The sequence below is a fragment of the Olea europaea genome, chromosome 3 (genome assembly GCF_002742605.1).
Source record: "Olea europaea var. sylvestris chromosome 3, O_europaea_v1, whole genome shotgun sequence".
NCBI classification, from domain to species: Eukaryota; Viridiplantae; Streptophyta; class Magnoliopsida; order Lamiales; family Oleaceae; genus Olea; species Olea europaea.
The window spans coordinates 9789584-9811751 of record NC_036239.1 but is presented as its reverse complement, the minus strand read 5'-3'; the positions used below and the strand labels follow the sequence as shown (position 1 = coordinate 9811751).

The following is a 22168-nucleotide window of genomic DNA, read 5'->3' as shown; positions in this document are numbered from 1 at the left end:
TCCAGTATATAAGTTTTCTGGACAATGCTTTACAGGGGTCTTACCGACCCCTTACATGAGGTGGGGTCAAGATTTTTTTTCATTTTTTATGGTATCGAGGCCCGCATGGGGCCAACCCCATGTGAGGGGTCAGTAAGACCTCTGTGAACAAGTTCTCTCTACATCTGCCATATGCAGAGAGTATGATGCAGAAAATTTGAAAATCTTGATCAAGTGTAACCATCATTTTCACCTTTCGTGCATACTTGAATGGATGGAAAGAAGTGACAACTGCCCCATATGTAATCAAGTTTTCTTAATGCTTTAATTTATATTTGCTTTAATAAGATTTTAACTTTTATTATTATTATTATTCTTATTATTATTATATTGTTATTGTTGTTGTTGTTGTTACAGTTATTGTTATTTTTTTTTTTTTTTTGTGTGTAAGTCATAAGCTTCGCCCCATGGGGTAGGGGAAGAAAAAAAGGATGTAATTGAAACACTGAGGTGGGGTGTGTGGAGTTGAAGTTGGTGGATGATCAGCAACACTTTGTCCTCAAGTACCAAGTTGGTCCCAACCTATAATTATAGTTTCATAATACTCAAGAATAAAAAGCGTCGAAATCTCCGTTATACTGTCACATGACCCTCAAAAAAATGCCACACCTCAACTTTCTAAAATTTTAGGGACTCGTCCAAGTTGAGAAATAAAGTCTAGCTTCTTAAAGTTGGATGTGTGAGGGTCACGTGATGATTTAATGGAGATTTAGACGGTTTCCTTAGTTGAGGACTACAATGAAAGATTGAAGACTAGCTTGCTACTCGGGCAAGTAAAGAATATGCAATTTCCAAAGTTGAAGAGATCTTATTAAGTTGCTACTATATTAATATTGTATGGTGATGTATATTGCTTTAATTAAATGTATATATTTGATTCTTGACACTGCAGGAAATGACATACGGAGCTCTTTGACTTGTCGAGGGCAAGTTTCTAATTTGTCTCATATCAAAACGTAACAATGTGAATAGTTGTGTATTTGATTACTTGCTCATGCAAATAGTTCATGTAGGTAACCAGGTATCTTTCTTAGGTGCTCATGTTGGTTCAAACTCGTAATTGGTAAATTCATTGCTCAACATAAACAATGGCCAGTCGACGAGTCGATCACTGGGCATGTCTTGTCTTCCCAAAGTTGGAGCATTGTCATTGGCATACAAACTGATCAACATTCTACATTTAAAAGTTGACGAATGATGAAAGCTCCATTATGTTCAAGTGTGATAACGGCAACCATTAATGTTGTAAAGTTTATGTACCAAATAGTATGTGACATAATTTTGGTTCCATCCCCTTGTGTCCTATTTGAGTTTCATATATGACCTTTAAGTGGATTTAACGGCAACAACAACGAAAATGGACGACAAAGGGTCTTCTGCACATCAAATGTCAAATGGAGGGTTTTCGTCAATTCGTAAGGATGGAAAGTATTCCACAATAGGGCAAAGGTCAAGTTGGTTTTGTGCCAATAACCCCTTTTTTTATTATACTATTAACTTCATAAAATACTGATGATTATAGTTAGATGCCTGCTAAAATTGATATTGGAATCCCTTTCATTTGACTTTTATGATTTGATGTGAACAATCTCCCATGGTTAAGATTCTAGCATGGGTGGTCAAGGTTAAAGGGTTTACTAATGAGTACATAAGTTCTAAATTAATTATTTTTTTGTTTGTCAAAGTTTAAAATAAGTAAGTTATCTATTTAATGCAGTAAGAATTATTTTCAAAATAATTATGTAACAAAATAAATATTTTTTGTAAATCAAATCATATTTGAAAATGAATAAGTTAAGAATTGGTGGGAGGGAGAAGGGAAGGCTGAGAGGTGTATTTTTCTATTAATAGTCAAATTTGAGTGAATTCTGAGTGTTATAGTTTATTGCCACAAATGGAGCCGAATTGTGAGCACTACCATTCCAAGAAATATGCCCTCTCCAAATTCACCCTACAAAAACAAAATTCAAAGAAACAAACACTCATTTCTGGGTTTTTTACATTCTAAATTCGTCTAAACAAGAAAGTATACACTGCAAATTGGGCAAAGATTGAGGGAGACAAAGAAAATGACAGAGGAGGAGCATTGGAATACAATGACTCAACCTCTTCAGATTCATCAACACGGAAACAAACTGTTATATTGGAAATGGAAACACCACTGTTCGATGGAAAATCGTCGACGAACGAGGTGGTTCTACATGACGCACCGTCGGCCGTGTTAGTGTATGGTGACGGCGGCGATTATACGCCGGTGCAAACGTTTTATGATGTTAAGAATATGTTTTACCTTGAATCGATCAAATTGTGGGCTATTGCAGCTCCCATTGCGTTTAATATTGTTTGCAATTATGGGATTAATTCGTTTACAAATATTTTTGTTGGGCATATTGGAGATGTGGAACTCTCTTCTGTTGCCATTTCTTTATCAGTCATTGCGAATTTCTCTTTCGGCTTTTTGGCAAGTGTTTTAAATCTCTCTTGTGATATTTCTTGTTTTTCTTAGTGGCTTGTTTGGATTAAAAATTTGTTAGTCACCCAACTTGTTTTACTTTGATCCCTCAACGCTCAACTTATTTTATTCCAAATTAGTAATTGAATTTTTGTTTTTGTTTCGGTATAGGCACTATGCTATACCAATGGAAATTCTGATGCGGCTAACGGAAAATACGATTTAGCATGGAAAATCCATTAGTGTAACTTGTTAAATTCCCAAGGGATTTTATTCACATGAAAGATAAGAATAATGCATTTAATGATTTTTTTATGTCACGTCTAGCCTTAGTCGAGCAAACGGGGGGAGATGGAATGGAAAAAGTGAAAGTTGGGTCACAATTTGGAACAAATATAAATTCGGTGACCAAAGGATCATAAGATGCTCCATGTTGGGTGACTAACCTTGTTTTTAACTGGGAAAGTTGCATAGGACAGAATTGAGTTGTAGAATAACAATAAGCTAAAATCTTGTAATTGTACAGTTGAATCTTGTCAAATACTATGTACGGAACATGCCTTAAAGTTTTGTATTATGATCCAAGTTCAAAGATCAAAACACTTGAAATTTAACTATTTTTATCAATTCTTTCGTGCTCGCATTAACAGCTTGGAATGGCTAGTGCACTCGAGACATTATGTGGGCAGGCCTTTGGTGCCGGTGAAACAGATATGCTTGGAGTTTACATGCAGAGATCAGGGTTAATCCTCATAGCAGCTTGTATCTGCCTATTACCCCTTTACATTTTTTCAGTCCCTTTGCTAAAACTCCTAGGCCAAAGACATGATATTGCGGAAATTGCTGGCAGATTCTCATTGCAAATTATTCCTCAGATGTTTTCACTTGCCATAAATTTTCCGACGCAGAAATTCTTACAAGCTCAAAGTAAGGTGACAATCCTTGCATGGGTTGGGTTTGTGGCCTTCGTTCTACATATTGGTGTGCTGTTTTTGTTCATTAAAGTTTTCAAATGGGGATTAGCTGGTGCAGCAGCAGCCTATGATATTTCTGGTTGGGGAGTTGCTTTGGCTCAGGTTGTGTACATTACAGGCTGGTGCCAAGATAGCTGGAAGGGGTTATCTTGGTTGGCTTTCAAGGACATTTGGGCTTTTGTGAGGCTTTCTGTAGCTTCTGCGGTAATGCTTTGTTTGGAGATTTGGTATTTTATGAGCATAATTGTTCTTACAGGGCATCTTGATGATCCAGTCCTGGCAGTTGGATCCCTTTCAATCTGGTATTTTCCTATTCTTTTAATACGGATTTTCTAGATTTGATTGCAACCATATTCTAATGATCATTAACTGACTTGTTCTAGCATGAACTTGAATGGATGGGAAGGCATGCTGTTCATCGGAATAAATGCAGCCATTAGGTAAATAAGTTATGTTTCCCTCTCCATATATATACCATCCCCCTATCTTCAATACAAACACCTGACTTCTCCCTTTCCCTTTAATTTCCTTTCAGCGTTCGTGTATCTAATGAACTCGGATCTGGACATCCAAGGGCTGCCAAGTATTCGGTATTTGTCACGGTTGTTGAATCTCTTTTCATCGGGATAATTAGCATGTTGATAATAATAGCAACTAGGGACAAGTTTGCTATTCTTTTTACCAACAGTGTACAGATGCAAAAGGGTGTTTCTGATTTAGCTTACCTTCTTGCTGTAACTATGGTGCTCAACAGTATCCAGCCAGTTATATCAGGTATAAAATTGGTAACTTTTTATTCCAGTTAAAGGGCTATGCTATTTGGACAAGGGCCTGTGACAGGGCACCACACTATTGGAGGGGATGCCCGCCCCACCGACATCCCCTCCAATAGGAGGGCGCCACATAGGTGCCTGTCACAGGCCCCTGTTTTTTTATCATATTCCCCAGTTAGATACACTGGTTTCCAGTAAACTTTTGACGAAATTTCGTTTCGATCATTGTCGTCCAATTGGTCGCTGGAACTTAAACTATGTTACAGTTTAGTCAATCTGTTCATTTCCATTAGTTTGACTAACAGAAATGTGATATTACAATCTAGTTACCACATATCAACCTTTCCGATAGTCAAACTAATGGACACCAGGACACGGACGAAATGACGAAAGTTGTAATAAATGTTTAGTGATCAACTTTGAACAAAATGAAAATGTGAACCCTTTTTATTTGGTTTTCGTTGCTTGATATCGATAATAGGCTAACGCTTCTACTCTTTGTGAATACTTGTAATTTTTTTCCACAGGAGTTGCTGTTGGGGGAGGATGGCAAGGACTGGTGGCTTATATTAATCTGACTTGTTATTACATTATAGGACTCCCTATTGGATTTTTTCTTGGTTACAATACAAATTTAGGGGTTCAGGTAAAGTCATCATCACCAGTAAATTCGCGAAATATACTTCATGACCTGTCTCTGCACCCCCTAAAAAGGGGAAGGAAAAGATAATCACACAGCTTTTAAACTTCTATTTTATCTTTGCTAGTTGAATTTGGATGATGTGAAGTGTTTTAAATATTTGAGGCTCAACAAGAGAAAGCCGACAATGGCACCCTTCGATCTGAAAATGAAAGATTATACTGTGAGAATTCAGCAATGAAAGAGGCACTTAATAACATCATATGCCCGACTTGTGGTGGTCCACGTCTTGGTGAAGAAGAAAGGCAACATAATCTACTGAAATTAAAAATAGAAAATGCATTGTTGAAAGAAAAGGTGATTGTTTCCTTTCCCTTTTTTTAATTAAAAAAAAGAAAAAGAAAAATCCATTTAATTAACAATTACCATGAAAAAAAAATCAAACGAACACTAAAAGATAGAAAATTTCAACATTTTTCAAGTGAAAAATTATACGAATCAAATACATTAAATTGACAATTTTCAGGAAAACAAGTTTTAGGCAATTCAATTTTCTGAAATTCGTTTTCTTGCCTTTGAAATTTCAATCTTGCAATTAAATGGATCATTAGATTTTTAGTAGATTTTGATAGAAATTTTTGAAATATGAGATAAAAAAGTTGTGGGGCCCATGAAAATGTTATTAAAATTCTGAGCCAAACAAGGGCTTAATCAGAGTAGTAGTGGTTGCTTTCATGAAGTGAGGTGTAGATTTTTGAGATGAGGAATATTTATAAATAATTTATAAATATAAACCAACCATAGGTTATGTTATTAGGCTGACAACAGTGGACGAAAGTAAATCAAAGTTAGGTTGAAATAATATGTGATCTGGATGTAACTGTGCTAAAAGTAAAGGGATCACAATACAATTATAAGACATATTTATGGGAAAAATAAAAAAGAGAGACGAATTTAAAAATCCGACCTGCCGGATTCGAACCAGCGACCTAAGGATTACAGCTCCAACTACAGTCCTCCGCTCTGCCAACTGAGCTAAGGTCGGTTAACTGACAGCTATCTTCTAATCTTTAATTTGTAGTAAGTTCACTTTATTCAGTTATTTGATTTGAAAAATAATTTGGAACAACATATCAAACTTCTTTATAGCAAATATTGGATAGAGATATATTATTTTTAGGGGAGATTCCAATGTTTTTAAATAACTAAGTAATTTGATCGAGATTTTACTATTATTAAGTTAATATTTATACCTCGAATTGATTTCAATGTTGTTCTTCCACATACTTCAAAATGTTTTAATACACCTCTATTGTATTGAGTAATGAACAGATTTTCCTTACACCTCTCTTCGTTAATGACATTCATTTGTATTTAATTTGACGTAGTCTTACTAAAGAATAATGTTATCTAGCATCAATGGTGTTAGAACATCACTTTAGATGATAACACTTGATAGATTCAATTAAATGAATTATATGACATTTTATTTAAGTGAATCTATCATTTAATATCATGTTGCTTTGGCTCAGGTTGTGTACATTACAGGCTGGTGCCAAGATAGCTGGAAGGGGTTATCTTGGTTGGCTTTCAAGGACATTTGGGCTTTTGTGAGGCTTTCTGTAGCTTCTGCGGTAATGCTTTGTTTGGAGATTTGGTATTTTATGAGCATAATTGTTCTTACAGGGCATCTTGATGATCCAGTCCTGGCAGTTGGATCCCTTTCAATCTGGTATTTTCCTATTCTTTTAATACGGATTTTCTAGATTTGATTGCAACCATATTCTAATGATCATTAACTGACTTGTTCTAGCATGAACTTGAATGGATGGGAAGGCATGCTGTTCATCGGAATAAATGCAGCCATTAGGTAAATAAGTTATGTTTCCCTCTCCATATATATACCATCCCCCTATCTTCAATACAAACACCTGACTTCTCCCTTTCCCTTTAATTTCCTTTCAGCGTTCGTGTATCTAATGAACTCGGATCTGGACATCCAAGGGCTGCCAAGTATTCGGTATTTGTCACGGTTGTTGAATCTCTTTTCATCGGGATAATTAGCATGTTGATAATAATAGCAACTAGGGACAAGTTTGCTATTCTTTTTACCAACAGTGTACAGATGCAAAAGGGTGTTTCTGATTTAGCTTACCTTCTTGCTGTAACTATGGTGCTCAACAGTATCCAGCCAGTTATATCAGGTATAAAATTGGTAACTTTTTATTCCAGTTAAAGGGCTATGCTATTTGGACAAGGGCCTGTGACAGGGCACCACACTATTGGAGGGGATGCCCACCGACATCCCCTCCAATAGGAGGGCGCCACATAGGTGCCTGTCACAGGCCCCTGTTTTTTTATCATATTCCCCAGTTAGATACACTGGTTTCCAGTAAACTTTTGACGAAATTTCGTTTCGATCATTGTCGTCCAATTGGTCGCTGGAACTTAAACTATGTTACAGTTTAGTCAATCTGTTCATTTCCATTAGTTTGACTAACAGAAATGTGATATTACAATCTAGTTACCACATATCAACCTTTCCGATAGTCAAACTAATGGACACCAGGACACGGACGAAATGACGAAAGTTGTAATAAATGTTTAGTGATCAACTTTGAACAAAATGAAAATGTGAACCCTTTTTATTTGGTTTTCGTTGCTTGATATCGATAATAGGCTAACGCTTCTACTCTTTGTGAATACTTGTAATTTTTTTCCACAGGAGTTGCTGTTGGGGGAGGATGGCAAGGACTGGTGGCTTATATTAATCTGACTTGTTATTACATTATAGGACTCCCTATTGGATTTTTTCTTGGTTACAATACAAATTTAGGGGTTCAGGTAAAGTCATCATCACCAGTAAATTCGCGAAATATACTTCATGACCTGTCTCTGCACCCCCTAAAAAGGGGAAGGAAAAGATAATCACACAGCTTTTAAACTTCTATTTTATCTTTGCTAGTTGAATTTGGATGATGTGAAAAATCAGAGAATTTTCTGTGTTTTTTCTTTCTGTAACTACTAATTTTAAGAACTTGTGAATGTATTCTTGTAGGGAATTTGGATGGGGATGATTTTCGGAACTTTCCTGCAAACTGTGATTCTTTTGATTATTGTGTGGAAAACGAATTGGAACGAGGAGGTAAGATCTTGATGCCTATTACAAAAGACACACCACAGTCACAGACAGATGCACACAGACAAAGAAAATGGGGTTACACTCGGGGAAGCCCAGCCCTTTGTCCTAGGCATGTCTAGTCCTGGACCAGCATCACTTTTATGCATGGATCATCAGCTTCCGAAGATGTGTTGATCTGTTTTACACTTCTAGTTGCAAAAGACAAAATTGGCAAAATTGTACATCAAGATAGATGTAAAGAGCATGTTTCATCTTCAATTACATGCTAATGAAACCGTTTTTTCCCCTTAAATTGCAGGTGGCACAAACATCAGAAAGAATGCGAAAATGGGGTGGACTGAATGATGATTTAGATGTAAAGTAAAAGAATTCTGGAAAAAAGAGATATATCAGTTTCTCTTTAAACTTAACTAGAAGTATTTTGTATAGGTACAATTATCCCATGCCCGTAGTTTTACTATGGTGGGAGAAAATATATTTAGGACATGTTTAGTGCGATGTACGGAACAAAATAGATAATATAATGAATAATAGTCTTTTTTCCCCCCATCAACAATGTTCAGAATTTCAGTCCACCTTACAGATAATTGGTCTGTGAACTCCATTTGTTCATATGGTCTTAGATCTATTTGAGCCTCAATGAAAGGGAACTTTCATATCCAAAAGTGAGGATCCTATATTGTTCAATCTCAATTCTTCTGCAATATGAGAATTTCAATCTTTCAAAATTTGTACGTTTATTGACCAATTCATTCTAAAAGTTTAAACGATAAGAAAGTTGTTAAAGTTTGTTGAAGAGTTGTCTAAATATTCAATTAAGTGTTACTTACTGGTTGTTTGGAGGTGATTAAAATAATATTTTTAATGGATTTTGATAGAAGTTTTTGAAATGTGTGGTTGAAAAGTTATGGGATCCATAAAAGATATAGTTAATATTACTTAGTGGTTGTTTGGTGGGGATTAAAATTAGTCCCTGTTTGATAACTCTATTTTCCATGAACCCAAAATGTGGTGTTTGATCATCAAAATTTTCCATGGAATTTCTTTTCTAGCCTACCCCCTCCTCCCGCCCCACCACGTGACCCATTTTCTACCTTTTGAAGGAAAATCAATTCTCCTGGTTTTGGTGGGAATTGGATTTTCCAACTCCTTTTTTTTTTTTCCAGTAATGAAAACAAATTCTATTCATAATTAAAAAAAAGAAAAAGAAAAATCCATTTAATTAACAATTACCATGAAAAAAAAATCAAACGAACACTAAAAGATAGAAAATTTCAACATTTTTCAAGTGAAAAATTATACGAATCAAATACATTAAATTGACAATTTTCAGGAAAACAAGTTTTAGGCAATTCAATTTTCTGAAATTCGTTTTCTTGCCTTTGAAATTTCAATCTTGCAATTAAATGGATCATTAGATTTTTAGTAGATTTTGATAGAAATTTTTGAAATATGAGATAAAAAAGTTGTGGGGCCCATGAAAATGTTATTAAAATTCTGAGCCAAACAAGGGCTTAATCAGAGTAGTAGTGGTTGCTTTCATGAAGTGAGGTGTAGATTTTTGAGATGAGGAATATTTATAAATAATTTATAAATATAAACCAACCATAGGTTATGTTATTAGGCTGACAACAGTGGACGAAAGTAAATCAAAGTTAGGTTGAAATAATATGTGATCTGGATGTAACTGTGCTAAAAGTAAAGGGATCACAATACAATTATAAGACATATTTATGGGAAAAATAAAAAAGAGAGACGAATTTAAAAATCCGACCTGCCGGATTCGAACCAGCGACCTAAGGATTACAGCTCCAACTACAGTCCTCCGCTCTGCCAACTGAGCTAAGGTCGGTTAACTGACAGCTATCTTCTAATCTTTAATTTGTAGTAAGTTCACTTTATTCAGTTATTTGATTTGAAAAATAATTTGGAACAACATATCAAACTTCTTTATAGCAAATATTGGATAGAGATATATTATTTTTAGGGGAGATTCCAATGTTTTTAAATAACTAAGTAATTTGATCGAGATTTTACTATTATAAAGTTAATATTTATACCTCGAATTGATTTCAATGTTGTTCTTCCACATACTTCAAAATGTTTTAATACACCTCTATTGTATTGAGTAATGAACAGATTTTCCTTACACCTCTCTTCGTTAATGACATTCATTTGTATTTAATTTGACGTAGTCTTACTAAAGAATAATGTTATCTAGCATCAATGGTGTTAGAACATCACTTTAGATGATAACACTTGATAGATTCAATTAAATGAATTATATGACATTTTATTTAAGTGAATCTATCATTTAATATCATGCAGTTGCCACCTAAACTAATATTAAATAAAATTACTCACACGGTGGGCGTAAGTTGACCTAAACACCCACGGTAATAAAAAAAATTACTCAATTAAATGAATCACAAAATTTAGCTTTTAATTGAACCTATCATATAATGTCACATAGATTAATGCTAAATAACATTATTCTTTACTAAATTATGGGAAGTTTGCCATAAATGTTTTTTAAGTCTTTCAAAAATATGTTGCTAAGTCCCAAACCTTCTAATTTTAGCACTTGTATCATTATGTTGCGTCATAAAGACCTGTGGATGGTTTCCATCCAAATGCCCGTCACTTGATCAAAACTCGTAAGTCTTACATTAATTTGACCAATTTAATAAAGGGCAAAGTGATCTTTTGACATTTTTTAATTAAAACAGTTAAAAAATGAGAAACAAAATACAAAAAAGAAATAAGAAAAGATTTTATTTTTAAAAAAAAAAAAAACACACACACACACACACTAATCTCCCCCAATCCACTCCACCCGCATTTTTGAATTTGTATTTTTCCTCTGGGTCTCAATAATATATTCTGTCGTTTCGTGGAAATTCTTTGACTGAAAACATGTACGTTGATGAATAAGAAAGAAGATAAAATATAAAGATTGATTTTTTATTATTTTTGCTGCTCTTGAACTTTTTGTTTTAGTACAGAAAATTGTGTTCCTTTGCAGGATATCAATGCTAATAATGGTGAAGTAAATATAACCTGATGAACATGGTTTCTTTAGCTTTTTCGTAAATTTGGGAAACGCGAGTGCTATTTCTTCTTTTTATTAGAAATGTGATGGGTCTAATTAAAATGTTTGGGATATAATTGCTAAGACTAGAATGTTTGGGTCTGATGGCACACATTTTTAAAATGTTTGGGACCTTTGCATCAAATTTCCCTAAAATTATATCCTTTAATGTGATAGCATTAGAATTCATCTAAGGCTCCGTTTGATAGACCTCACTTTCCATGGAAAATTGACATTAATTTCCATCAAGGTCAATTGTGAGTGTTTGATTGCAAAGAATTTCCATGGAAAATGAATTCCATGGTACCCTCTCACGCGCCTGTTTTCCTTGATTTCCTTGATTTGAAAGAATTCATTTTCCCATCTATATGGTGGGAAAGTGACTTCCAAATTTATTTATTATGATTATTTTTTTTTTTGCAATGGAAACAAATTCTATCCTCAATACCAATAAATTTTATCCCTTTCATTAATAATTTTCATGTAAAACAAAGCCCAACGAACACCAAATAACACTTTCATTTCAATATTTTTCATGTGAAAAATTATATCAAACACAATAAATTGACAATTCCCAAGAAAATAATTTTTAGGCAATTCAATTCCTTGAAATTCGTTTTCTTTCCACCTAAATTCTATCTTTGCAATCAAACGGACCCTAATCGCTTACACTTTTCCTACTTATATTTCGTCCCTTTAAAGAAGAATAAACTTAAAGAGGCCATGCCAACTTCCATACGATTTTCTGTAAAAGCACGATACTGAGAAATGATTTAAGGACATTAATCTACTTTGAACCATTTCATCTAAAAGTTTAAGGTATTAAAGAGATGTTATATTATGTGCTTAGTGTTATTGCTATGGATCAACGGATAGTTCTTGCTTCTTTACATAGTTTATTTGTTGGGAACTACAAAATATTAGGATGTCACTTAATCTCTTCATTTAAAATGTTCGAGCAACAAATTAGCGATAAATACGCATTCAATGAATGACGAGGCACAATGCAATAATTGAAGAAAGAAAACGAGGCCTGGGAATGTCAACAGTACAGTGAAGAAGGTGATCATTTTAGCTTCTTGCTGAAGTCGGAAAGCTGAAGAATGTGAATTCTGGGAATGCTCGCAGCCTCATCTCTCTCTTTCTGAGTGTTGTAACCCCAATCTCCTGCATCCACTAACTCGTTTCAGAAATCGAAACAATGCACCAAACCAGTAAATGTGAGAAAGAAGGATCACCAAATCCGAATGAACCATAGTTACCAAGATACAAGTTCCATTTGTCCAATTCTGGCTCTTTTATAACGTTCTTTAGGGTTGCAAGTCGGTCTTCGACAAAGCTGTTCGAAAGGGACGAGCAAATATGTTTCATCAGTACAGAATTCAAATAAATACTGAAGAATTAAGGAATTGCTGTAAATCAGCTAGTAATCGGCCAAGAATCTTACTGTAGAGTAAGACCCTGGTGTTCTGGCATGTCCTGAAGCTGCTTCAGCACTTTCACTTTTGGACTGAAAATTTTAAACAAGAGGACGCAAATAGTGCTGATATGGAGAGGTCTAAATATGACATAACCTGCCAGATTACAATCCACTCCCACCAAATTTATTCAGAAAATACTCACCCAGTTCCCAGACCATAGATTTTTTCAGGTGGAATAATGACTCCTGCAAGTTCTCGTAATAATGCATCTGCAAAGCGGCTCTGTAAATAGTAAGATGGTAAGTGGATAGCATTACGAAATCACAATAAAATTGGCTATGACACTTGCCCAAAAAGTTTGTAAACATCAGGTGCATGTAGGATTCTATAGGATCAATTATTTTCTTTCATTAATATTGTTGATTTCTGTGAAATTCTCTCCACCATAAATGAAGCTGTCATGTATTAGTCACAATAATCTGGTAGTATGGAGATTTTAGCATTACATCAAATTCGTTGTGCAAGTCTTTCTGCTTGAAACTTACCTGTTTTGTTGTCACGATACAGACCTTTGAGCTTGCAAATTTCAGGGCATCAGGAACACCGGGATAAAACCTGCAGGACAAACCGTACTTTTCAATGTTCAGAAAAATGTTTTCCAAGAATAGCACCTAAAACCTTAGTCATTACATAAACCAGGGGTTTTTATTGTTCACACTGAGCTCTTGCATAGTGCAAAGCATAATTATAGTAGAAGAATTGGCAAGTCGTCCATGAGATACAATATCATCTCTAATGCAAATATTATTATGAAGTGGTAATATTAGGTGATCGAAGACAACATGTTGGTTGCTCACAACAGATGAAGAACTATGTTATCTCGAAATGCTTGTGTAGACATGGAATATCCCTCAATTCCGAAGGCCAACTCCTTTGCCAAAGATTTTCAAATTTGTAATTTCTATTTTGCCTTCATTTTTGGTCAGGCCTTGTGTTTGCTCCCCAATGGTTACTAGTTTGAGTCGCCTCAGTGCCGTAAACTTCAGAACCCCATGGGATTAATCGAGAGGCGTGTAAGCTGGCCTGGACACCCATGATCATTAAAAAAAAAAAAATGTTTTCATTTTACCTTGTTCCTTCTGTAGCCTCAGAGTCAGAATATGATTACTACAATATAAGCAGTTGGACCAAAAAAAGAAATGTGTGGAACCTAAGTCTTAAAACTAGCTCTAATTGTAAAAACTGCAGATTCGCCTACTTAAATTAGTGGTTATAACATTAAGAGTATTGCTTTCATACAGAAGGAGTCATTGGTTCAAATCCATAGTAGCTAGAACTTGTTACATACCGGAGTGGGTTCCCAGAGACAAAGATATTAGAAAATTTACGAACTTGACCGTTTGTCCAAGCATTGTATTTGAATATATACTAAAATCACTCACTTATTCGCACCAATCCAAGTTGCCAAGTCATTGTCCATCCATTCATCCCTGATCTTTCCAAAAAGTTCTATTAGAGCATCTCTGTTCTCACCCCACTCTTCCATGATTACTGGTTTTATTTTATACCAGTTCTCCAAAATTTCCTCAATCGTGAGTCCCTCTGCCACCTTGCACGTAAACAATAAATTTCAAGGTCAAGAATCCTCCAAAGGCACAAAAGATAATGTGAGACGTCCACCTGACATATGGTTTTCCAGTTTCCATGCGTCCCACTAGCAGGAATTATTTTTTTTGCATTAGTCACTCACCGAAGATTTCCGAATAGAAGGGATTCTCGTCTCCAATAGCAACCTCACAAGTAATAAATTTTCATATCCAGTTTCTACTACAGGGCGAACCTGTAACCAGTCAACAATTTTGTCATTTTCAAAGTATTATACATGGAAGCAAGTATTTTATCCCAAAAAAAAAAAAAAAAGGTTACTGAAATTAAGAATACTCAATAGTGATGAATTTACTTATTTATCATACAAGATATAAAATTAACAATCAAGAAAAGAAGTCCAAAAAAGTGAAATTTCTAACTTCAAAATGAATTTAATTTCAAGATAACTCAAGCATCCAATTTAAAATCCTGGAACCAAATATCCCATCTCCAGAATTTTCGGCTCATATTCTTTTTGTTTTTTGTTTTTTCTCTCTCTAAATAATGAAACTCTGAACAAACTTCCCTTTAAACTTCAATTGTCATAAATCTCCCCATCCTAAAGTTCAATTTGTTCTTTCTTACGCCATTTCAACATTCGTATGCTTTCTAAGCAGCCACTAAACAGAACTGAAGTTACAATATCTTCTCCTCGCAATTTTTCAAAATTAATCACTAATTACAGACATTAATATACAATAAATTAAGTAATTAACATAAGTTCAAAGAAGACAATCAAATATATTATATATGAACAAATCATTACTATGTGCATCTGATCAACAATCCAATCCTCCAAAGCTGGATTCACTCCGTCGAATAGACTCGGCCATCTCACTTTCGCAGCCTACATCAATCAATAAATTTTCTTAAAAAAATGCATCTACATAATCAAACAGCAATTTAAGTGTAAAAGTAAAATCACAATTTTTTTTTTTTGCACTTCATCAAAGAACAAGAGAAACTCATAAAAAATGTGCCTTAATAATTAAACAGAAAGTGAAATGCACAAGGAAAATCAAGATGTTCAACACAATCAATCAAAGAAAAAAAAATATTAACCTTAATAGCAGAAAGAGAGCTCTCTCCGCAGCTGTCACAGAGAACGCCATCAAAATCCAAGGCGTACAGATCTCCCATCAGTGTGTGTGTGTGTGTGTGTTTTCTTTCTCAGCCAATTCGGATAATATTCAGCTCGCTACCCGCCACAGCATAGGGCAAGGTCGTCCTGTGGACCAGATGTGGAAATTTTTCTATGGGGATTTTTTTTCATGTGAAAATGTCGAGTTAATTGTTAATTGAATTAAGTCTATGTCTTTGAATAATCGCTTAAATTTAAAATGTCGTATTTTGATCATTTAATTTAGATTCATATTTTCAATTGCTCATTGAAATTTAAAATATCAAGTTTCATGACAGTACATTACTCACTGTAAACTCGATATTTTTTATAGTTCAACAGTTATACTAGTAAGTGATGTATATTTTTCAAAATTCAGTGATCAAAATTCAACATTTTAAAGTTCAGTAACCAATAAAAAATATAGACCTAAATTCAATGATCATTGAACAATTAACTCGAAAATGTCATCTTTGCATTTTTTTTCCTTTTTAAAAAAAATAATAATAAATTACTGCTATCGAGACAAAAGGCTTTAGCTATCAAAAAAATCATTTTTAATCTACAAAACAATATATAAAATTATTGTCTTCATAATTTCCTCATATTTTTCGATCACAACCGTCAATCTATATGTCATAATAGTCACAACCACCATTCTATGTATAAAAGTAGGGAGATGTTCGGATTTCATAAAGGTATGCTTATTTGTGACCTCTTGTATTCACATGACATGCGAACTTGTGGCTTGTTAACGTGTGTGGCATAAAATACAGCAATTGTAACCTCAGTAATCTCACATGACGATGAAGAAGGAAAATATAAGTGTTTTTTTAGTTCAAATAATATTGAAACCATAAGAATCTCATTTTGTGTCATTTGAATTTCAAAAATTAAAACTCAAATATACATTAATTGTACCACAATTAATGCAATTGGGAACAAATAGAAACATATACTAAAATAAAAAGATATCTAATTTGTGAATAGAAAGTAGAATACCTCATTTTATAACGTAAACTTAAAAGCATGGTTTCTTTAATTTCTCATTAAAAAAAATAATCATTATGAATTCGAAGGTTATTGAATATCAATTATAAAGCCTCTAATTCCAAGCTGCCACAATAATTCTAAGAGTTTATCTTGGAGATTTATTTCAAATGATCAGAAATTGTTACTGTCAAGGAGAAAAAAATCATCGCTACTACGCTAGTTGCACGCTCCCTTCCAACTCAAGTGTAGAAAATAGGAAGGTAGCGCCTGTTAGTTTGATTCTCTTTTTTTCGAGTAATATTCTGTAAAATCAAATTATGAATTGACGTTCATTTATTTGCTTGTTATAATTTGAAGCGATTATCTAAGGTTCCATGATCATATAGGATATCACAAATTGTATACTCAATGGTTCGGGTATAGTAAGACACAATTTGTGATGTGATCAAAATTATGTCGTTCACACAATCAATACATAAAATTAAGCGCTTTATGTTGATAAGATTGCATTACTTTTATTAAGATTTGTCTAGATCTTGGAATAAGAATAATAATATGTTTCAATGCACATTGAACGGGATCACGTAGATGACTCATTTGTGACCGCTCGAAATGAGACTACTCGATTATCAAACAAGTTACATAAATCTTGAGTGAGTAATGTACCTTTGATTGCTAGTTCAAGGTCTTTGAGGTACCAATGAGTGAAGTCTCAAATAGAAGATTGATCTCGGTGCTTTGGAAATCGGGCCGAAACAATTAGAGATCATATACTTGTAATAGTGGAATCCATTAATCATTGAGATGAGACGATCGTCACTCTAAGTTATTTATAATTCTTTGCTTATAAGTAAGTTACCTATTTATGAAAACAATTACTTATAGTTGTTCTCATTTTTTTACTTTTCAAAACTCATAATATATATATTTTTAAATTCAAAGTAACATCGAATATCGTAATAGAACAATACACCTTAATCCATATCCATCCTGCTTCTTGTATAATATTATGTTTCTAAAGGTAAATAGGTTCTGAATTTCAGCATTGTCAATACTCTTCTATAAAATTTAAATGAATTGTTTATTGAAAAAAAAAAATCTATGTACACTTTATAATGAAAATATAAATCAATAATATATTCTTTTAATAACAAATTTATTTTACAACATTCTTCAATTTTTTTTATTTTTTATTTTTATTTTTATTTTTTTATCAAATACTCGTGCTTGATGGATGCCTCCAAGAAATCTAACACATGCCATAAGATTTCACATCTTACTCTCACATATAATTTCGATTAGACTTAAATAAATATCCCGAGATTAGAACAATAACTAATCTATGTTTGTCTACTATGTGTCAATTTAGTGCTTTAGACAAGATGGTTCAGAGCACGTGTGAGATGAATTTGAAATAATGTTAAACTTACTCTTTAAGTTATTTATTTTATCAAAGTTAATGTTTTATATTAACAAAAACTATACTGAAAAGCAATTCTTAAGGAATCACTATCATTTAAATAAGCGACAAGAAAATTGGATCAACGCCCTGAAATGCCATCAAGATGACAAGACATGCAATGAACGTGAGAATCAACCATTTTGATAAGCGAACATGTTGATGATAGGGTAAGTAGCTAATGACATTATCGAAAATTAGACTATTTTGACCTCCTTAACGTCTCTTTTTATAACAACTCTTATTTGCTAAAATATAATTTTTAAGCAACATAACATATATACTTTTAACATGATATCTGAAAAAATAACTAACCATAATTCAAATTCCTTCTTCACGTAACTCAATCATAAAAGATTATGTACGTGTTAAGTTTTTGATAAAAGATATGCGATAAAAGATAAATTAAATAAAGAAATTTCTACCCAAATTTCTTTTACAAGTTATGATAATAATCGCCCATAGATTGGCATGAAAGAAAAGGCTTGCATTCCAAATCAGGTGAGGTTATTGTTCTATCAAAAAATCTGCGGCAGCGAAGTTGATCTTTTTCTTTGCAGGAAAATCATGGCAACCAAATGGTTGACTTTTGTCTTCCATTCAAGACAGTCAAAGTAGTGAGATAAAAAGATTAAATGTTTTTAAATTTCTAGGCATGCAAAAGGATAAAGATATTTGGAATTGAATTTTGAGTCACGTAATGTAAACCATTAATATAAATTGTTGGTGGGTTGTTCACCGAACTGTAACCAGCCACAAGATCTAATCCAAACCTATGATTTCAAGAAAAAAGTATAAACAAGTTCTTGGCTTTATAATTGTGCATTTTATGATCCCATGATTCATTTATGAATGAATTTTCAGGAAAGTTATAAGCAAATTCTGGGATTTTTTGTGCAATTTTCTTGAATTTAACAGAACGGAATCTCAATTTGTGTTGTCTCTCAACCAATCTCATTTATTCCCTTCATTAAATGCATGAATTTAAAGAGCCTGGCTCTTTTCTCTGCAGAGAATAGTTGGACTTGGAATTACAGAGAGGGGGTGGGGGAGTGGGGGCGGGTTGTTTGCTTTGGAGTTTGAAGAAGCTCACTGTAAGTGTTTCTTTTTAATTTTTTTTTTCACAGACCGGATTTCCTCTTTTGGGTTTTTTGCTTTATCTTGAATTTCAATTCCAACTGCTTCCGGCATGCATTTATGGCATTGTTAGATAGAGAAAAGTAGAGAGAGTGTTTGAAATTCAAGAAACAGACTGGCCTCAGTAATTGCTTATTCAATTATTCTGATCTATAAATTACTATGAGCAATTTTCATTTTTCTTCATCACAGACTGAATTTTTCTCTACCCTTTTTGCACATCTTTCAATTTTATCACAATCCCAAAATTCTTCAAATTCCATTAAACCAACAGAAACCCACAATTTTTTATGCAAAAATCAGTAACGGGTTTCTAGTTTTTGAGTTTGATTCATTGGATTTTGTTAGGTTTTTTGTTGTTTCTTGAGAAATGGACATATATGTAGTATTGTTGTTTTTTACTGCCGTCACTTGTTATCTACTATGGTTCACCGCCATTTCCAAGTCATTGAAAGGCCCACGTGTTTGGCCCGTGTTGGGCAGTCTCCCTGGCCTTATCGAGAACTTCGAGCGGATGCACGAGTGGATTGCCGATAACCTCCGCGCGTGCGGTGGCACATACCAAACATGTATATGTGCCATACCATTTTTGGCCAGGAAACAAGGTCCTGTGATTGTCACTTGTGACCCTAAAAATTTAGAGCACATCTTGAAGACCCGGTTTGATAATTATCCGAAAGGACCAACTTGGCAGGCCGTTTTTCATGATCTACTCGGCCAGGGGATTTTCAATTCAAATGGTGAAACGTGGCTTGTTCAAAGAAAGACGGCTGCCCTCGAGTTCACGACAAGGACACTACATCAAGCTATGGGACGGTGGGTGAACCGGGCCATCCAGAACCGGTTTTGTCCGATTCTCAAGACAGCTCAACTCGAAGCCAAGCCGGTTGATTTGCAAGATCTATTGCTTCGGCTCACTTTTGATAACATATGTGGATTGGCTTTTGGGACTGACCCAGAAACTCTCGCGCCGGAGATGCCGGATAATAGCTTCGCCTCCGCATTTGACCGGGCCACCGAGGCATCATTGCAGCGGTTCATTTTTCCTGAAGTTATATGGAAGCTGAAGAAATGGCTACGGCTGGGAATGGAAGTCAGCTTGAGCCAGAGTCTCGAAAACGTGGACGAGTATTTGTCCAACATCATCAAGACACGTAAACTCGAGCTGATGAATAAGCAAAAAGATGCCAATGCACATGATGACTTGCTATCGAGATTCATGAAGAAAAAAGAATCCTACTCAGACAAATTCTTGCAACAGGTGGCACTCAATTTCATCCTAGCTGGACGGGACACGTCATCGGTCGCACTGAGCTGGTTCTTTTGGTTGGTCATGCAAAATCCAAGGGTCGAAGAGAAAATTCTACATGAAATATGCACCGTTCTGATCGAGACACGTGGGATCAACATAGAATCTTGGGTTGATGATCCTTTAGTATACGAAGAAGTTGATCGCTTGGTATACCTAAAAGCAACATTATCCGAAACACTCCGATTGTACCCATCGGTGCCTGAGGACTCCAAGCACGTTGTGGCGGATGACACATTGCCGGACGGTACATTTGTCCCGGCAGGATCATCGGTTACATATTCGATATATTCGGCTGGACGAATGAAGTCCACGTGGGGTGAGGATTGCCTAGAGTTCAAGCCAGAAAGATGGTTATCCCCTGAAAGCAAGAAGTTCACCATGCATGACTCTTGCAAGTATGTCTCCTTCAATACTGGCCCAAGAACATGTTTAGGCAAGGACTTGGCCTACTTACAAATGAAGTCGATAGCGGCAGCGGTGCTGCTCCGCCACCGGCTGACGATAGTTACCGGCCACAAAGTGGAGCAAAAGATGTCATTGACATTGTTCATGAAGTATGGCCTCAAAGTGAATGTGCATCAAAGGGATCTGACATCTATAGCATCAAGTATTATGAAAGAAACACAAGCTGTCACTAATAACGAAAAATGTCGTATAGGTGGTGATGCTGGTGGCATTGGCCGTGGGATTGGTGTTGGTATGGTGGTTGAAGTGATCTAAGGCGGTACCTCTACTTTCCGAAATGAAAATTTATGGGGAAATAAAAAAGTCACGTGGATTCTTGATTATGGCTCTGCTCTTCAATAATTTAAGCTACTCGTTCATGGTCTGGAGGTACAATAATTCATTATGACAAGTAAGAAGGTTAGACATGTAGAAGATAAGAATGGGGTTTTTATGCCTCTTCTCTCTCTCTCTCTCTCTGACCCCTTGTTTTCTTTTTGTCACGTACATTTTTTTTTTTTTTCAGAAACTCTTGTTTGTTATATTTTAGATTCAGATGATATATAGATTCTTTGTATTTGTTATTTATCAATGCTCAATTTATATCATTTATTCCTTAATATTTGGGATCCAATAGAAAAGATACTTTGTTTTATTTAACTCGATCTTGTTCAATAATATACGCTTTCAATACAAATAAACTTCTCCACTACAAAACCAAAAAAGCACACCGAACTCGCCAAGCAAACATCGAACACGTTACATTTAGTATTTGTTTGATAAATAATATTTAAATTATATTCACTTTTTAACTGGTCAAACTTTAATTTCATGTCATTTATAATTTTTATAAACTTTTCAATCATAAATTACATCAACTTTTATCGAAAAATTTTGTCAACCAACCTCTAAATTCATGTAATTGTTGTATGAACTACAATCATATCATATAGGCAGTCTGAATATGTGTTTTGAATTTTTGTAATACTAGAGAAGTACATCTTTGCAACAACTTATTGATTTAGCAGCTCATTATGGAGTTGCAATTCTGGAAACTTGTAATTTTACTAGCATGACCTACTTTTGTCATTTTTCGTTTGTTGAAGGCCAACGATTATTTTTTTACTTCCAAAGAGGAAAACAAATCCAAACCAATGACAATTTGATTTAGCAACCTCCATGCTGTTGTATCTAGAGATGTAAAACGGCCTGTGCGGGTCCCATCGGCCGAGGACTAGAGCAGTCTGCAATTTTCGGGTAACCGGCCCCACCCGAGTAGATGGCCTAACAGTAATTACATATATCTATCAGTTGAAACACACCAACAAAAAATTGACGAAAACAGAAATCATACTCTGCAGTACAAAATGTTGATGTCCACAGCAGTTTTGCTGATAGTTCAAGCATTGAAACAACTAATGAGTTAAAGAAAACAATAGTCGGGACATTCTCCCATTAACATTTATAGATTTGGCTATCTCGGCATAAACTTAGGGCAGGGAGCTTCATATCAACTTGCGGGTT

The 22168-nt window shown here is 34.6% G+C and overlaps 3 protein-coding genes and 2 non-coding genes across 6 annotated transcripts; 2 read left to right on the top strand and 3 right to left on the bottom strand.

Moving 5' to 3' along the window:
* The first annotated feature begins 1903 nt into the window (after positions 1–1903).
* Positions 1904–8590, top strand: LOC111385522 (protein DETOXIFICATION 34-like). 2 transcript variants are annotated; one of them, XM_023009927.1, is made up of 8 exons: positions 1904–2500; positions 3142–3567; positions 6411–6610; positions 6692–6748; positions 6844–7082; positions 7604–7722; positions 7937–8023; positions 8319–8590. In XM_023009927.1, the coding sequence occupies exons 1-8, from the start codon at positions 2189–2191 to the stop codon at positions 8382–8384; spliced, it is 1506 nt and encodes a 501-aa protein (XP_022865695.1). In that variant the 5' UTR covers positions 1904–2188; the 3' UTR covers positions 8385–8590. The 2 variants fall into 2 exon arrangements, with proteins under 2 accessions (XP_022865695.1, XP_022865689.1); XM_023009921.1 differs by lacking the exons at positions 6411–6610; positions 6692–6748; positions 6844–7082; positions 7604–7722 and adding exons at positions 3849–3905; positions 4001–4239; positions 4766–4884 and having other exon boundaries at positions 1906–2500; positions 3142–3767.
* TRNAY-GUA lies at positions 5840–5923 on the bottom strand. The gene is given in 2 exon segments: positions 5840–5875; positions 5887–5923. It is a non-coding gene; the product is annotated as a tRNA-Tyr (tRNA).
* Positions 8591–9788: 1198 nt separating the features above from the next.
* TRNAY-GUA lies at positions 9789–9872 on the bottom strand. Its single transcript is given in 2 exon segments — positions 9789–9824; positions 9836–9872. It is a non-coding gene; the product is annotated as a tRNA-Tyr (tRNA).
* Positions 9873–11933: 2061 nt separating this feature from the next.
* On the bottom strand, positions 11934–15441 carry LOC111385513. The gene is made up of 9 exons (XM_023009911.1): positions 15242–15441; positions 14946–15026; positions 14283–14372; positions 13975–14141; positions 13078–13147; positions 12735–12814; positions 12559–12621; positions 12374–12450; positions 11934–12278 (listed from the first exon to the last, which is right to left on the bottom strand). Exons 1-9 carry the CDS (start codon positions 15317–15319, stop codon positions 12178–12180), a joined length of 807 nt encoding a protein of 268 aa, XP_022865679.1. The 5' UTR covers positions 15320–15441; the 3' UTR covers positions 11934–12177.
* A 3416-nt stretch (positions 15442–18857) lies between these two features.
* LOC111385507 (cytochrome P450 86A8-like) lies at positions 18858–21138 on the top strand. The gene has a single exon (XM_023009900.1). The coding sequence runs from the start codon at positions 19259–19261 to the stop codon at positions 20918–20920; it is 1662 nt and encodes a 553-aa protein (XP_022865668.1). The 5' UTR covers positions 18858–19258; the 3' UTR covers positions 20921–21138.
* The last annotated feature ends 1030 nt before the right edge of the window (positions 21139–22168 follow it).